Source organism: Maylandia zebra, linkage group LG12 (genome assembly GCF_041146795.1).
Source record: "Maylandia zebra isolate NMK-2024a linkage group LG12, Mzebra_GT3a, whole genome shotgun sequence".
Classification (NCBI taxonomy): Eukaryota; Metazoa; Chordata; class Actinopteri; order Cichliformes; family Cichlidae; genus Maylandia; species Maylandia zebra.
The window spans coordinates 14,637,794-14,655,106 of NC_135178.1; the positions used below are offsets into that span (position 1 = coordinate 14,637,794).

General features: G+C 43.9%; 2 protein-coding genes across 2 annotated transcripts; one reads left to right on the forward strand and one right to left on the reverse strand.

Moving 5' to 3' along the window:
- Positions 1–394: 394 nt before the first annotated feature.
- snrnp200 (small nuclear ribonucleoprotein 200 (U5)) lies at positions 395–14,234 on the forward strand. Its single transcript, XM_023153241.3, has 44 exons — positions 395–686; positions 905–1,068; positions 1,958–2,129; positions 2,219–2,411; positions 2,508–2,563; positions 2,645–2,743; positions 2,852–3,004; positions 3,095–3,194; positions 3,282–3,418; positions 3,499–3,576; positions 3,695–3,868; positions 4,001–4,138; positions 4,224–4,379; positions 4,471–4,641; positions 4,728–4,921; positions 5,025–5,148; positions 5,948–6,097; positions 6,198–6,440; positions 6,535–6,723; positions 6,818–7,015; positions 7,107–7,259; positions 7,343–7,423; positions 7,587–7,670; positions 7,818–7,924; positions 8,008–8,126; positions 8,215–8,369; positions 8,565–8,754; positions 8,845–9,018; positions 9,146–9,306; positions 9,421–9,648; positions 9,740–9,931; positions 10,055–10,233; positions 10,337–10,488; positions 10,610–10,718; positions 10,829–10,937; positions 11,016–11,205; positions 11,292–11,456; positions 11,562–11,683; positions 11,783–11,926; positions 12,656–12,832; positions 12,923–13,083; positions 13,199–13,280; positions 13,374–13,466; positions 13,548–14,234. Exons 1-44 carry the CDS (start codon positions 642–644, stop codon positions 13,695–13,697), a joined length of 6,411 nt encoding a protein of 2,136 aa, XP_023009009.1. The 5' UTR covers positions 395–641; the 3' UTR covers positions 13,698–14,234.
- Positions 14,219–16,947, reverse strand: ciao1 (cytosolic iron-sulfur assembly component 1). Its single transcript, XM_004544232.4, has 7 exons — positions 16,531–16,947; positions 16,274–16,422; positions 16,070–16,181; positions 15,893–15,981; positions 15,596–15,797; positions 15,441–15,507; positions 14,219–14,664 (listed from the first exon to the last, which is right to left on the reverse strand). The coding sequence occupies exons 1-7, from the start codon at positions 16,667–16,669 to the stop codon at positions 14,430–14,432; spliced, it is 993 nt and encodes a 330-aa protein (XP_004544289.3). The 5' UTR covers positions 16,670–16,947; the 3' UTR covers positions 14,219–14,429.
- Between the last annotated feature and the right edge of the window lie 366 nt (positions 16,948–17,313).

The window sequence follows — 17,313 nt, forward strand, 5'->3', positions numbered from 1 at the left end:
AGAACTCACTCCAGATAATGCTACAACTAGGACACCAGCTTAAAGTTGCCCTATGGCACAGGCCCTATCCAGATCAGTCAAATGTGCCATGCTTGGAGCAGACACCAACTGAAACTGACTGCTGTAACAGGGTCCATGCTCACAGGTGGTGATAATCAGCGTCTGACTGTCAACACCTGATTCTGGGGTACCAGATGCTAAAGCTAAAAAAGCTAAAAAAGCTAAAGAAAGAAAGAAAGAAAGAAAGAAAAAAGCTGTTAGCAGAGGAGATTTGGCAAGTTTACATAAGTTTATATACCTATGAATACACCAAACAATAGGACATCGAAACGAAATAAACTTAGCCTGCAGGGGGCGCTGCTCCTTTGCCTCGCTGATCCTGCGCTGACCTTTGACAGCGGAAGAGGAAGAGCGCGGCTTGTTGTGCGCTCGTGTTAGCGGTGCTATTGTAACGTATGGGAAACGCATTTTGTTGTATGAAACTCGGACTTTTCAAAAACTGGCTAATGCTACAAGTTTAATCAGTGCACTCATGTTCACAGCGTCTCTTTAAGCAGGCAGAGTGAGGTCGACTCTGTGGATAATAACAGTCAGTTAGCCGTTTCACAAAGTGCGCTAAAACCTGAGGGAAAACCAGCACCATGGCGGATGTTACTGCTCGAAGCTTGCAGTACGAGTACAAAGCGGTGAGTGTATTTAGAGTGAGACAAAAAAATAAAAACAAAATCAGAGGCAGCGGTCGATATTCTGTAAAGTTATCAGGAAAGGTGTTTGGATTGTACTGTTTTTAATTGATATTTCTCCTTGTTTAGCTAGCCGTAGTGCTAACTAGCACTTACTTTAGCCTGTTGCAGCGCAGACTGATGTGTCTCATAATCACACTGTTTTTATGCCGAACTCTTAGAACTCTAACTTGGTGCTTCAAGCCGATCGCTCTCTGATCGACCGCACCCGGAGAGATGAGCCCACCGGTGAGGTGCTGTCCTTGGTCGGGAAGCTGGAGGGGACCAAGATGGGTGACAAGGCCCAGAGGACCAAACCTCAGAGGCTGGAGGAGAGACGAGAAAAGTCAGTGCATACAGCTACATATATTGTTCATGTGAAGTTAAAGCAATACATAATTTATATACACTACCGGCCACTTTGAAGTTCCTTTTCCCATTGTCATTAATGCAAATGTGCAATAGCTAATTACATGCCAGCATTTAAGCAATAAGGCATAGTCAACCTGCATATCAGAATGAAGAAGAAAGGTGGGGTGACTTTGAACATGTCTGAGTATGCAGAAAAGCATCTCTGAATGCACAACATATATGGATGGTATTATTTGGGATAAACAACATGAAAGCAAGACTGCTGATGGTCTAATAGTGTAGGGAATCTTTTTGTTTAAGTATCCCATTATAATTGCAGTGTACCTTAATCTGACAGCTGTTTATAGCAGGATAACGCACTATGTCACAAAGCTCAAATAGTCTTAAACTGGTTTCTTAAACATGTCAGTCCAATAGAGCACCTCTGGGATGTGGAGGAACAGGAGATTTGCATTATGGATGATGTATAGTTGTCCAATCTGCAGCTACTGTGCGATGCTGTCATGTCAGTGTGGCCCCAACTCTCTGAGAAATATTGGCTTTAACTTGTTGAATCTATAGTTTGAAGGCAAAACTGGTTGATTTAAAACAAAACAAAACAATCCAGTATTAAAAATCACTTCATTAGTTCCACGTGACAACTTAATTTTGAAAAACTGAAAATAAAAGCATGGGGAAGAATAGCTGTCAAGTTTGATGTGTCTTCAAGGCCATTCTCAAGAAAAAAGAGAAAAAGTGAACATATGTGACATGCCTTGGAAGATGTTTGCCACTCAAATGGCCAAACATGGCTCTGCTGTTAACATATGATCTTTTTTTTTTTTTGTTAATCTTTTTTTTAAATTATTATTATTTTTATCCAGGAGAAGAAAAAGAGATGAAGACAGACACGACATTAACAAAATGAAGGGCTTTACCCTTCTATCTGAAGGCATTGATGAGATGGTGGGCATTGTGTACAAACCAAAAACCAAAGAGACCAGAGAAACATATGAAGTGTTACTGAGCTTCATCCATGCTGCTTTGGGAGATCAGGTCAGCGAACGCCACAACTGCTTTCTTGAAATATTCTATTTCTGTTACATCTTGCGTGTTTTACTCACTATCTCATTACATTTTTACAGCCGCGTGATATTCTCTGTGGAGCAGCTGATGAAGTTCTGGCTGTGCTCAAGAATGACAAAATGAGGGACAAAGAGAGGCGACGGGAAGTAGAGCAGCTTCTCGGACCTGCTGATGACACGCGCTACCACGTCTTAGTCAATCTGGGCAAAAAGATCACAGACTACGGGGGGGACAAAGACTTGCAGAATATGGGTAAGCACGTTCAAAGTAACTGTGAAATGAAAACTGTACAAGATCCATCAGTTTTCCCTAAAAATATTCATTATGTGCGGTATTTTCTATCCACAGATGACAACATTGACGAGACATATGGTGTCAATGTTCAGTTTGAATCTGATGAGGAGGTGAGGCTTGCGGCTCTTAAGATTTACAGCTGAGCACATTGATGAGTTTGTGTCACTGACTTTTCCTGTCTTAACATACAGGAAGTTGATGAAGACCAGTATGGCGAGGTACGAGATGAACACTCAGATGAAGACAGTGAAGGAGTGGAGGCAGCTGTGGATTCCACTCTCTCAGCTAATGTAAGTTTCCATTAATGGCATTACTGTATTAAGCCCATGTTTGTATTTAGTCTTTGTGAGATATTGCAACTATTCTGCACAGTAACTAATAAATTACCTTTCACTTAGCTCGGTGGTGCGGGTGACGTGATGACAGTGAAGAAGAAAGATTTACATCCTCGAGACATCGACGCCTTTTGGCTCCAGCGTCAGCTCAGCCGGTTCTACGATGACGCCATTGTCTCACAAAAAAAGGCAGATGAGGTCTTAGAAATCCTCAAGGTAGGTTTGTGACGTTCCCTGTGCTTTTGTTTGTTTAGAGCAGGTAAGTTTGTATTTGTCAACATCATTCTTTCGTCTCTTATTTTACAGACCGCCAGTGACGACAGAGAATGTGAAAACCAGCTGGTGTTGCTGCTCGGCTTCAACACCTTTGATTTCATTAAAATCCTGCGTCAGCATCGTCGCATGAGTAAGTCTGCTTTGTTGAGTGAAACTGTTACAGAGCTAATGTCTTTGAAAATGTACTGATTTCTTTCTCTTCCCCCTTGACACACAGTCCAGTACTGTACCATGCTGGCAAGTGCTCAGAGTGAGGCAGAAAAGGAGCGCATCATAGGAAAGATGGAATCTGATCAGGAGCTGTCAAAGATTCTCTACCAGCTGCAAGAGACGGAGAAGGAGGATATTATTCGAGTAAGGAGGCTTGATTGTGAGATTATGTGAACTCTTTGTGAGTCTCAGTTTGTCACATTATTTATTTTTGTGTCCTTTAGGAAGAACGGTCTCGCAGAGAGAGAGTGAGGAAGTCCCGTGTTGATGACTTGGAAGCAATGGACATAGACCATGGAGAGGTATATAACACTTTCAGTATATTAAGTACAAATCATCCTGTCAGGAACATTACTTGTTGTCAGTTTTCTTTTAGACATTTCTAAACGGCATAGGAAAATTGTCCTTTCTGTCCTACAGTCAGTGGCCCCTCGACAGCTGCTAGACCTTGACGACCTGACTTTCAGTCAGGGGAGCCATTTCATGGCCAACAAGCGTTGCCAGCTGCCAGATGGCTCTTTTCGTAAACAGCGCAAGGGCTATGAAGAAGTCCACGTACCTGCCCTCAAACCTAAACCCTTTGCTGAAGATGAGGTTTGTCAGTTATGTTTCTTCATGGGAGCATTTTAATTGTCCAACTGAGCAGCAGCTGAGGAAAAATAATAGCAATAAGTAGCATATAACTGTATTAGGATCCTACAGTCAGCACTGTTTTTGTGTCATCAGGTACTTGTTCCCATTGAGAAGTTGCCCAAGTATGCCCAGGCTGGATTTGAAGGCTTTAAAACCCTGAATCGCATTCAGAGCAAGCTGTTCAAGACCACCATGGAGACAGATGAGAACCTGCTAGTCTGTGCTCCAACGGTGAGCACGCTTTGTTAAAGCCAAAAGTGTGTCAGTACTTTGCCCCAGCTGGATTTTGTCTAATGAGTTTGTGTTGTGCACACAGGGAGCCGGTAAGACCAATGTCGCCCTGATGGCAATGCTGAGAGAAATTGGAAAGCACATCAACATTGATGGAACAATTAATGTGGACGACTTCAAAATCATCTACATAGCCCCCATGCGCTCTCTAGTACAGGAGATGGTGGGAAGTTTTAGTAAGGTGAGCCTTGTCTGTCCTGCGCGGCTTTCTTTGCATACTTGACCATCATCAGGGAGCACAAATCTGAAAACCTTTTCCATCCTTTTCCCAGCGTTTGGCAAGTTATGGCATCATAGTGTCCGAGCTGACGGGAGACCACCAGCTCTGTAAAGAGGAGATTAATGCCACTCAGATCATTGTCTGCACTCCAGAGAAATGGGACATCATCACTCGTAAAGGTGGTGAACGTACCTACACCCAGCTAGTGCGCCTCATTATCATAGTAAGTGAACAGTTTTGTCACTAAAAAGAGCAAATGTGCTAGTTGACTTGACTTTTAATGATGAACAATTTAATGTGGGTGTTCAGGATGAAATCCATCTGCTGCACGATGACCGTGGACCTGTGCTGGAATCTTTGGTGGCGAGGACCATCCGCAACGTGGAGCTGACCCAGGAGGATGTGCGTCTGCTGGGCCTCAGCGCCACACTGCCAAACTATGAAGACGTGGCTACCTGCCTGCGTGTCGATCCTGCCAAAGGGCTCTTCTACTTTGACAACAGGTGTGGTGCTTAAGCAAAAAAAAAAGTTTTTATGATGATTTCTACGAACAGCTGTTTGTTTTCTCTTCCTTATTGCTTATTACTGTACCGCTTTTCTCTGTAGTTTCCGTCCCGTGCCCCTGGAGCAGACTTATGTTGGTATCACCGAGAAGAAGGCCATCAAGCGTTTCCAGATCATGAATGAGATTGTCTATGAAAAGATAATGGAGCATGCTGGAAAGAACCAAGTGAGTCCTGTTTGACTTGTTCTTCCAAAGTGATATAATTCGGTGACCTGAATTAGCCAAGCGTCATCTCAGATGTGTCTGCTAAAATATGTTTTACTGCCAACTGAGCTTTGTAAATGCTACTGACCTCATTTTAATTAGACACCTCTTTATTTTTTTCCTATTCATTTATTTATTTTTGCTGGATAAGCACAAACTTAGATTTTTGAAACCGGGGACTCCTAACACTGTCTTCTCAGTCACAGTCTGCACTTCGCCTCTATCGTATAAACCTCTTCTGCAAGAAAACCACAACTCCTGTTTTTGTTTTTTATCATTTTTGCCCTCCAGTGAAAAACAAGACATTTGACATTGTGCTGCTTTCATTGTTGTTACTATGTGGCTTATGTTATAAATTGATCCCACACTCATGTTTCCATATCCATGCATTTTACATCTGCCCTAAAAAGCGACAGTTCACTCACTGTTAAGTGATCAGTATATCAAGATAAAGGAAAGAGGTGAAGCCCAACAAAATATCAAGAGGAAGTAGATTTCCATAGATAAACCTGCAGGTTACTACTCTCTGTAACTCTCCTCTCTGGCTCCCAGAGGTGGAGGGTCGAGGTCCCTCTAAACCCGGGCCTCCTTTCAGCCCTGTGTCCACACAGACCTTTCCAGTGTGTAGGTGCTCTTGTGTGTTTACACACAGGGAACTCACAGGTTTTGAATGCAACTTCTTACTTCAGTGTTGTTTCTCTAAAAAATCTACAGCACTGCGTTACCAAATCTGAAAGCCTTACTTTTTTCCTCCCATCAGGTTCTAGTGTTTGTCCATTCCAGGAAGGAGACAGGGAAAACTGCCAGGGCCATAAGGGACATGTGCCTGGAGAAGGACACTCTGGGTCTTTTCCTCCGAGAGGGTTCTGCATCTACTGAAGTGTTGAGAACTGAGGCGGAGCAGTGCAAGGTGAGCAAATGTCATTAACTGGAAACGTTTTTTTAAAACTCTTGTGTGGTAAATGCTTTTAATACCAGAACTGAGTGCTAAATTTAACCTTCTTATGCAGAACCTAGAGCTGAAGGATTTGCTCCCATACGGCTTTGCAATCCACCACGCTGGTATGACCAGAGTCGACCGTACGCTGGTGGAGGATTTGTTTGCCGATCGACATATCCAGGTTCTGGTGTCTACAGCTACTTTGGCTTGGGGTGTCAATCTGCCTGCACATACTGTCATCATCAAAGGGACCCAAGTGTACAGCCCAGAGAAAGGCAGATGGACTGAACTGGGTGCCCTGGACATTTTACAGGTCAGCCCATCCTTTCTTGTTATCAAACATAGTAACGGCTGCTTTAGTTTGCAGCTTCACTAACTCTATTTATCGAAAATGTGTTTGATTCCAGATGCTTGGTCGAGCTGGCCGTCCTCAGTATGACACCAAAGGAGAGGGAATCCTGATCACATCTCACGGAGAGCTGCAGTATTATCTGTCCCTGCTGAACCAGCAGCTGCCCATTGAGAGTCAGATGGTGGGCAAGCTGGCTGACATGCTCAATGCAGAGATAGTACTGGGAAATGTGCAGAATGTAAAGGTGAGTGTCCTGAAATGTACATGTAGCTATTTAAGACAGAAGGATCTAATTTTCCTCATTGCTTTAAGTTTCAATTTCTCAAATTTGTTATTAGGATGCTGTGAACTGGCTTGGCTACACGTATCTCTATGTGCGCATGCTTCGCAACCCCACCCTGTATGGTGTTTCTCACGACGACCGGAGTACAGACCCCCTGCTGGAGAGGCGCAGGATGGACTTGGTGCACACAGCAGCCAACATCCTGGACAAGAACAGTCTCATCAAATATGACAAGAGGACCGGCAGCTTCCAGGTATGCACATCTCAGCTGAGTGTTGGTCGTTTTATTCTTGGTTGTAGATATACTGATTAGAAGCTTCACTTTTTTGTCTCTTCACCCAAAGGTTACAGACCTGGGCCGCATTGCCAGTCACTTCTACATCACCCACGACTCAATCCAAACCTACAACCAGCTGCTGAAACCGACGCTCAGCGAGATCGAACTCTTCCGAGTGTTCTCACTGTCCTCAGAGTTCAGGAACATCACAGTGAGAGAGGTATGCTGACCCCCCACACAGCAACGATGGTTTAAATATTAGATCTAAAATGAAGAAAAGCAACATACAGCTTTATCTTGTAGGAAGAAAAACTGGAGCTTCAAAAGTTACTGGAAAGAGTTCCTATCCCTGTGAAGGAAAGCATTGAGGAGCCCAGTGCGAAGGTAAAGACAACCAGTGATGGTGTTTATGAAACGCAAAATATGATCTGCTTGGTTTCCAGAAAATGCACACTGTGCTTTTATAAAGAGAAACATTACTTAACATTTGGAGTGGTTTGCAAATTGCAGTAAATAATATTTCGTGTGCTTTGTGTTCTCATTTCAGATCAACGTGCTGCTCCAGGCATACATCTCTCAGCTGAAGCTCGAAGGCTTTGCTCTCATGGCTGATATGGTGTATGTAACACAGGTACAGAAACGGCGTACTTCCGTTATTGATTTACTTTTCCATGTTTCCCTATATGCTTATTTAAAATTTTTATTTCATTTTAGCTTGAAGGAAAAGTCCCAGGCTTGATATAATTCATAGAAATTTCCTTGTATATTCTTCCTGCAGAGTGCTGGGCGATTGATGCGGGCCATATTTGAGATTGTGCTAAGCAGAGGCTGGGCTCAGCTCACAGACAAGACCTTGAATCTCTGCAAGATGATCGATAAGAGAATGTAAGCTCTTTCTTCACTCCTAGATTAACACTGCCTTTGCTTGGTCAAAGCTACAGGCATCTGATACTCTGTCCTCTGTGCAGGTGGCAGTCCATGTCTCCTCTGCGTCAGTTCAAGAAGCTGCCAGAGGAAGTGATCAAGAAGATTGAGAAGAAAAACTTCCCATTTGAGCGACTCTACGACCTGAACCACAACGAGATTGGTGAGTTTCCTTCCTCTGTGTTACGGTTTCTGAATTTTTTCCTCAGCCTGGAGAGTAATTAAAAACCTCCTGGATGTTTGGTTTCTAGGTGAACTGATCCGAATGCCAAAGATGGGGAAGACTATTCACAAATATGTCCACCAGTTCCCCAAGCTGGACTTGGCCGTTCATGTGCAGCCCATCACTCGCTCCACACTCAAAGTGGAGCTTACAGTCACACCCGACTTCCAGTGGGATGACAAGGTCAGGACTTAGATCTATAATGGGATGCTAATCAGACAGTTTTTCCAATACTGTTGTACTCGGGGGGGCAAAATCAGGGTATTGGTCCCAGTATGTTGACTGCACCCTTAATCCCTGAAAAAAATGATCAGCCCAGAGAACACACTGAACTCTCTTTTTTCTATACTCCTGACTTACTTTCGTTTTCCTGTTTAGATTCACGGGTCGTCTGAGGCTTTCTGGATCCTTGTTGAGGACGTGGACAGTGAGGTCATCCTCCACCATGAGTATTTCCTCCTCAAAGCCAAGTACGCCCAGGACGAGCATCTTGTGACTTTCTTTGTCCCGGTGTTCGAGCCTCTTCCACCGCAGTACTTCATCCGTGTGGTCTCAGACCGCTGGCTGTGTAAGTGCTTTGATTAAAAAGTGTCATAGCTTCACATCACAATCATGTCAGCATTTTAATTCATGTTTGTTTCTTTTGTTTTTCCCCAAGCCTGCGAGACTCAACTCCCAGTATCTTTCCGTCACCTTATCCTACCAGAGAAGTACCCCCCACCCACTGAGCTGCTGGACCTGCAGCCTCTTCCTGTCACTGCCCTCAGGAACTCTGCCTTTGAGGCGCTCTACCAGAACAAGTTCCCCTTCTTCAACCCCATTCAGACACAAGGTAGAGACTACATGCTGTTCTCCTTAATCCAATTTCATCGTCATTTAAAAGTTGCTTCCCCGTTAGGAACAGTGGTCTGTTTTCACAAAATTTTCTTCACTCATTTTTTTTACTTTTACTCCCGCAGTCTTCAATGCTGTGTACAACAGTGATGATAACGTGTTTGTGGGAGCTCCCACCGGCAGTGGAAAGACCATCTGTGCAGAGTTTGCCATTCTGAGAATGCTGCTGCACAATGCAGAAGGTCGCTGTGTCTACATCACCCCAATGGAAGCACTGGCTGAACAGGTCTGAATTAAATTAGATTTTGGAGCGCACCTATGAAAACTGGCAAACTGTTTTTCTTCCAGCTTGATTCTGTTAGATCTAAAACTGACATGAGTGTGGTTATCCTTGTCTCAGGTGTTTATTGACTGGCACCAGAAGTTCCAGGACATCCTGGACAAGAAAGTTGTGTTGCTGACAGGAGAGACTAGTACTGATCTGAAGCTCCTGGGAAAAGGTGACATTATTATCAGTACCCCTGATAAATGGGACATCCTGTCTCGTCGTTGGAAGCAGAGGAAGAACGTCCAAAACGTCAGCCTTTTCATTGTGGATGAGACGCACCTTATTGGAGGCGAAAATGGAGTAAGAACAGAATACTACTTGCTGCTGCGTGCGTGTGTGTGTGTGTGTGTGTGTGTGTGTTGTGTTAATGGATTTTGTTTCTTGTCATCAGCCTGTGTTGGAGGTCATCTGCTCCAGGATGAGATACATCTCTTCCCAGATTGAGCGTCCCATCCGTATCGTGGCCCTCAGCTCATCTTTGTCCAACGCCAAAGATGTGGCCCACTGGCTGGGCTGCAGCACCACAGCCACATTCAACTTCCATCCCAATGTCAGACCCGTGCCTCTGGAGCTGCACATCCAGGTCTGTAAACAGCATGTTAGTCAACAAAAAGAGAAATGTATTTCTTAAATTGATCAGTGCTCACAGCCAAGAAAGTACCTGTCAGGTTTCTGATTGGCTGTCAATCTTTTACTGTTTTTCTAGGGTTTCAATGTGAGTCATACTCAGACTCGCCTGCTGTCCATGGCGAAGCCGGTCTATCACGCCATCATGAAGCACTCTCCCTCGAAGCCAGCCGTCGTTTTCGTCCCATCCCGCAGGCAGACTCGCCTCACAGCGATTGACATTCTCACTTTCTGTGCTGCTGATGTGGTTCCTCAGAGGTCAGTCAGCACGTCGAGATTTTCACCTTAGACAAATTCATGGAAATGATGCCAGCATCACATCTTCACACTGTGGTCAAAGAGTAAATGTCTGTCTCTGCAGGTTCCTGCATTGTGCTGAGAAAGACCTGGCTCCATTCCTGGAGAAAATAAATGATTCTACTCTGAAAGAGACTCTGGCCAACGGCGTGGGATACTTGCACGAGGGCCTCTCTGCAACTGAACGCAGAATAGTGGAGCAGCTCTTCAACTCAGGTATGACTCACTTCTGCTGCACTTTGTGCTGGACAGATAGGTGGTTTTTAGAAAAGGGGAAAAAACAAAATTGAGACTAATTTTTTATTCATTTTTTCCTTCTCTTCTTCTGCTTTGACAGGTGCTGTTCAGGTCGTCGTGTCCTCTCGTTCACTGTGCTGGGGCATCAACATCTCAGCACACCTTGTCATCGTCATGGACACCCAGTACTACAATGGCAAAATTCACGCGTAAGGCATCTTCTGTTTATACTGGCTTTTTTTTTGTTATATGAAACATATTTAATGAAGGTTAGTATGTACTCTGCTGGTGATATTGACTTTTTGCTTTCTTCTATCAGATATGTGGATTATCCCATATATGATGTCCTCCAGATGGTGGGCAAGGCAAACAGGCCAATGCTGGATGATGAGGGGCGCTGTGTAATCATGTGTCAAGGCTCTAAGAAGGTAGACAGACCTCAGTCACTTCTGGCTTTGAAACAATGACTGTACAACAGAACAAACCACTTTGTTTTTTCTTGATAGGATTTCTTCAAGAAGTTCCTGTACGAGCCGCTGCCGGTGGAGTCTCACTTGGATCATTGTCTCCACGACCATTTCAATGCTGAGATCGTCACCAAGACAATAGAGAACAAGCAGGATGCTGTCGACTACCTGACATGGACATTCCTTTACCGCCGTATGACCCAGAACCCCAACTACTACAACCTGCAAGGTGAGTCCCGTCCTTCAAAGGGAATAACCGACTTATACTTCGGATGTTGGGACCATGTTGAGCTGTGGCTTCTGTCCTCCTGACAGGCATGTCACATCGCCACCTGTCTGACCACCTGTCTGAGCTGGTGGAGAACACATTACACGACCTGGAGCAGTCCAAGTGCATCAGCATCGAGGATGAGCTGGATGTAGCACCACTCAATTTGGGCATGATTGCTGCCTACTATTACATCAACTACACCACCATCGGTTTGTGCTTGCACTTCCTGGATTTTTTTGTATTTGTGTCATCATTCCTTCACGTATGTGTTCAACTCAAGCCTAACTGTGGTGCTTTGCTCTTGTGTCGTACAGAGCTCTTCAGCATGTCACTGAACGCCAAGACAAAGATCCGCGGCTTAATTGAGATCATCTCCAATGCTGCCGAGTATAAGAACATTCCCATCAGACACCACGAGGATGCACTTCTCCGACAGGTAAAGAAAGTGACGAGACTCAAAGAGAGCAGCATTAACACATCTGCAAAAAGACACCAAGATGAAATAACACACTTTTATGTGCTCTTTGCATTTCAGCTTGCACAGAAAGTGCCCCACAAGCTGAACAACCCGAAGTTCAATGACCCCCACGTGAAGACTAACCTGCTGCTGCAAGCCCATCTCTCCAGGATGCAGCTGAGCGCTGAGCTCCAGTCAGACACCGAGGAGATCCTCAGCAAGGTCCAGTTTTTTCTCTGTAAAGCCTAACAGTTATGTTTCTGGATTTTTATCCATCTATATGTTTTTGAACAAGCTATTACTTGCACAAAAAGCACACATATAAACAAAATGTGTCTTAAAAAGAATGAACAAAATCGCCAGACCAGTTACACACATCCAAAAAGACAACAAACAAACAAGGAAATGAGCAAGCTTCCATATTTGATACATAGGAAAGAAATTGCTGCCAGGTTTCAAAAAACAGTTAGGCTGATGTTTTAGTAAAACAGTTGTAAAACATACATGATGTCCTAAATCCACTGTACATGTGATGGAGGTGAGGAGTCCTCTTACTGTAGGATGAGCCTTCTTATCACATGAACAAAAGATGGCTTGTACCCTGTTCAGATTCACATTTCAAGGGCTTACACCAAAACATTGCTGTAATAGATTTTAGAAAGCATTTAAAAATTAGACAGGTAAATTTGTTAATTTTGGATTTGACTGAAATATATGACAAAGGCCCAAAAAGACTTTAGAATGATCCCATAGGGAGTGGGTTAGATCATGAGATCACTGTAAATCAGTGATTCCCAAAGTGAGTGCCGTGAGTGAAATTCAGTTTTAATTCATTTCAATTTTACTTACATAAACGCCAAATCACAACAGCAGTCGCCTCAAGATGCTTTATATTGGAAGGTATATTTGTACACTTAAAGAATATGTGTGTGTGTGTTGTCTTTTTTGTAGGCTGTCCGACTGATTCAGGCATGCGTTGATGTGCTGTCCAGCAACGGTTGGCTGAGTCCTGCACTGGCTGCTATGGAGCTGGCTCAGATGGTCACTCAGGCCATGTGGTCCAAGGACTCGTACCTCAAACAGCTGCCATTCTTCACCTCAGAGCACATCAAGCGCTGCACAGAAAAGGTAAAATGATCCTAGGAAAGTCTGACTCTCACTTTAGTGTAGATGAATCTCATGCTGATTGAACGTGCTTCCGTTTCCTTTGCTCATAAGGGAGTGGAGAGCATCTTTGACATAATGGAAATGGAGGATGAAGACAGAAGCGCGTTGCTGCAGCTCTCGGATGCCCAGATGGCCGACGTGGCTCGCTTCTGTAACCGCTACCCCAACATCGAGCTGTCGTACGAAGTGGCAGAGAAGGACAGTGTCAAGAGGTACGTGTACAGTCTGGCAGCAGCACTTTTCGCTGCGTTTCCTGGAAATGAAAAATTACATTACAAAATTGCACAGATGGGTGGGAAATTGATCTCTTTCCATATTTATTCACAGTGGCAGTCCAGTTCTGGTTCAGGTTCAGCTGGAGAGAGAGGAGGAGGTAACGGGTCCAGTCATTGCACCGCTCTTTCCCCAGGTTAGTACTTTTCAAACATCTTCATGACGTATATATTTCTTTAATTTTCACCTTAATGACCAACTCTTGTGGAAATACTTGTCATTGTTATAGAAACGTGAGGAGGGCTGGTGGGTGGTGATCGGAGACCCCAAGTCTAACAGCCTGATCTCTATCAAGAGGCTGACTCTTCAGCAGAAAGCAAAGGTCAGTGAGTCATCTTGTAATAGCCAGAAATTATGTTTTAACCACCAGAGGCCTCACTTAGTTTATGTCCCTCCACCGCAGGTCAAGCTGGACTTTGTTGCCCCAGCGATGGGCATCCACAACTACACCTTGTACTTCATGAGCGACGCATATATGGGCTGTGACCAGGAGTACAAGTTCAGCATAGATGTAAAGGAGGCTGACAGTGATGGAGACAGCGACTCGGACTAATCAGAGACTTGATTATTTTCTTCAGCGGTTCTCTGATAGATTGGGATCAGTAGTTTTCTTTTTTTGCTGTAGATATCCAACCTGATTGACATTTCTTTACTTTGACTCTGCCATTACCATCTCTGCTCTTGTGAAAATAATGTTTGTTTTCAGTTGCTTCTTAGTTAAGTCCTCTAAATGATGCCAGTCCAAGAATATAGTGTACAGGATCTGTTTGTCCACATGTAGTACAGATACATGGCTACCCAAGCCCCAGTCTGTTTTCAGTATAAGAAGTTTAACACTTTGTACTTTTGTGTCAGTTTTGGGATCTGACAAAAATGTAATTGGCCATTGTGGATTAAAGAAACACATAAATCCTGGGGATGGTGCATCCTTAAACCAGGTAGGGTGTTTAAAAACAACTGTCCGGTTATATTTTGGATTGAAATCATTTTATTATGAAATTTAATCCTTGGACTGGTTGAAGTGTTTTACTATGATGTGCTGTCTGAAATGCTTTTGCAATAAAAAGGAGAGGAAACATTTTTCACTTTATTTTATAGTTAAACATGTTATTTCTATTAATTCTCAGTGGCGCTGCTACTCAAAGCACATGAAGCAGTATTCTCAGCATGGACACAGATGAGCGCTGATGTCAAGCAGAATCCTGATGAGCTATAAAATAATGATCTGTGGTGAATGCCGCAGAAAGTTCCCAATTTAACACACAACTATGCACTCCAGGGATGTTCATTCCTCTTCTTGGAACTTCCAAATGGCGATTTCTCCGTTATCGCTGCACGAAGCCAGGAATCCCGCCTCCTTTGGGTTCCAGGACACACAGTTAACATCTTGGTTGTGAGCTCTGGCCACCTGAGCAGCCAGTGAGAATACCGGCTCCTCGGGATTGGCCGTCTCATCCTCCTTGAAAACTCGCACTGCGTCATCACCAGAGGCAGTTGCTAAAGCGCCAGTCAGCCGACACCTGCAGAAAGATTTGGGTTCACTGTGACGTCTAACAATGACAAATGCACATGGAGACCACATCTTTGGGATTTCTGGTGATCAATTAACCTCCACTTTATGTTTGCGCATAATTTCTGGACACAGAGCAACATATATTCCTCAAATGTAACCATACTGCATTGTTATGGAGAAATTACAAGTTGTGGAACAATTACCCCGTTGCTATTGCAAGTTGATCTTAAATGTGACAACCAGACTAAAGGTCAGTAAATTCAAGAACACATTCAGCTGAATTCTGTTTTCTTACACCCACCAATTCAAGTGCATAATCCTAACTACAGTTTTTGCCTCAAAAACTGCCATTAATCTGTAGCTACTGTACACAGATAGCAAAAGTTGGATCCATCCAAGTCTTTTTCTTATCTGGGTATGCTGCTGATTGTCAGGTGAGATGTGTGCTAATTTTTGTCTTATTGCACCCATCTGCTGGTAGCCCGCGTTTGTGAAAGGTTATAAAACATGTATGATCCTTTATATCTTTAGTCTGAAGGTGAAAACACAAATTGCCTCCACACCACATGAATGCCCCGTCCTTTAGCATACTATATATCTAGTTTAGAAGTTTATGAGAATGCATCAATTCGTTGGAAGATGTAATTACACACTAATAAATGTATATTTATCAGCACAATGGGGATTTTTTTTTTCCATTAAATGACTTCAAACAATGACTGATTGCACCTTTAATGATTGACTGAAGCATTCCTACAAGAGTCTATTACAAATTTGTCTTACCAGGAGACATCATACACCGCTCGTCCATGGTACCCAGACAGAGTGCAAACACACTTCCACGACAAATCTTAAACAGGAGACCAGAAAAAACATACACATTACTGTCGATATTTTTATTACCACATTGATTTATGATAAAACTAATGCTGACTCACCCTGTCCACTTTCAGCTGGATACTCTCTCCAGATCTTCACAGTGCGGTCATCGCTGCACGAAGCCAGCCTCTGACCATCTGCATCAAAACACAAACTCCACACTGTGGACGTGTGTCCCTGTAAGGTGGCCCGGCACTCCCAGTCATCATCCTCTTCTTTGTAAAGGCAAATGTTGTTGTCATAGCTGGCTGAGGCCAGGAGCTGTACAATCACACGGTGAGTGCAGGGTCACGTGGTGTTACAACAGGAGATGGAAAAAAAAAACATTCATGTGGACAGATCCGAATGAGACCTACCTCCTGGGTCGGGTGCCAGACAACGTGCTTGACATCTTGCGTGTGAGAGTTCACAACTGTAACACATTCATACTCGTCTTCTTCATCCACTGCAGAGCAGGAAGAGACATGGTCAAGTTTAGAAACAGGCAATGGTGCAGATCAGTATGTGCAATTTAGGCGCTCTTTAACACAAACCTTCCCAAACCCAGACGCTCTTGTCTCGGCTACATGTGGCTAGAAGATTCCCTGAAGGGGCCCACGCCACGCACTTGACCTCGTTTTCGTGTCCTTCCAGCACAGTCAAACTCTAGGAGACAAAGCGTGGGTAACAATCTGCAGAGATGCAGCATTTCTAAGGCATGCCATTTAACACACTGAACAGGAGACCTGTCATCTGACCTCAAAGTCATCGTTCTTCTTTTTCCAGATGCAAGTGGTAGCATCAAAGCTGGCAGAGGCCAGATAATTCCCACATGGAGACCAAGCCACTTTCCTCACAGTGCGCTGGTGTCCATCCTGCAACACGTTCTTACATATCCAGGAGTCACCTGAAAAATGAGAGCCAGGTAGAGGGGTGAAGGATGTCAACTACTGTACTATAATGCTTATGCGACTGAGGCTGGGGGTGTCTGTGGTTCAGTTCACGGAGAGCTCACCTTCTTTCCCCCATATCCGGATGGTCTTGTCGCCCCCACATGAGGCCAGAAGCGTCCCGTTGGGGCTCCAGCTGACGAACCAGCAGCGGGAGTCCGGGTGTGCGCTCAACCTCTGAACCAGGGACAGAGCCTCCTTCATGGTCGAATTGGGGAAATACTTCCGAGTCGTTGTCACTGACACTTAGCCGAGAAACGAGACAGGAAATGGCCCGAAACACCAAAAGCAGACAGAGAGCAGCAGCAGCACTACGTAAACCCTAAACCACAGTCAACACCCAGGGCACGGATACAAAGAATTGCCGTATCTGCGCTAAACACAGCCTGTAACTAGCACCAAACAACAAAGTGCATAAGTTCACAACATCAGCGGTGACCAAAATGCCGCCATCTTTGCTTATATAGTCCCCGCGCTGCATTGTGGGTTGCAGTTTCGTGGTCTTTTTTTTTTTTTTTTTTTTTTTTTTTTTTTACCGTCGGCAAATTTCACGTAAAAAACAATTACGTGAAATTTACGGTGCTTTATTTTATGTTGTATTTTATTGTATGTATTCTATTGATCTGAGGTTTTATCTTGTTTGTTCTTACCTAGCTTGCAAAGCACTTTGGTCAGACTTGTTTCTTTTAATTGTGCTATACATTTTTTGTCATCTCTTTTTATGATTTCCTATGAACTATTCACGCGAGCACGTTTATTTTGTTAATGTACAATGAGTGAGTTTAATAAAATAAAGACGAGAATTTTGTTATTGTATGATGACTTTCACTCCCATAGAAGGAGTCGCC

What these genes read in the sequence shown, in the direction of transcription:
- ciao1 (XM_004544232.4), bottom strand. Translation starts at nt 16,669, where the DNA reads ATGAAGGAGGCTCTGTCCCTGGTTCAGAGGTTGAGCGCACACCCGGAC. An exon ending in GAGCGTCTGGGTTTGGGAAG is followed by an intron (nt 15,982 to 16,069) that starts GTTTGTGTTAAA and finishes CCTGCTCTGCAG; the next exon opens with TGGATGAAGAAGACGAGTAT. An exon ending in TCTGGCACCCGACCCAGGAG is followed by an intron (nt 15,798 to 15,892) that starts GTAGGTCTCATT and finishes GTGATTGTACAG; the next exon opens with CTCCTGGCCTCAGCCAGCTA.
- snrnp200 (XM_023153241.3), top strand. Translation starts at nt 642, where the DNA reads ATGGCGGATGTTACTGCTCGAAGCTTGCAGTACGAGTACAAAGCG. An exon ending in AGAGGACCGGCAGCTTCCAG is followed by an intron (nt 7,016 to 7,106) that starts GTATGCACATCT and finishes CTTCACCCAAAG; the next exon opens with GTTACAGACCTGGGCCGCAT. An exon ending in CCGAGGAGATCCTCAGCAAG is followed by an intron (nt 11,927 to 12,655) that starts GTCCAGTTTTTT and finishes TCTTTTTTGTAG; the next exon opens with GCTGTCCGACTGATTCAGGC.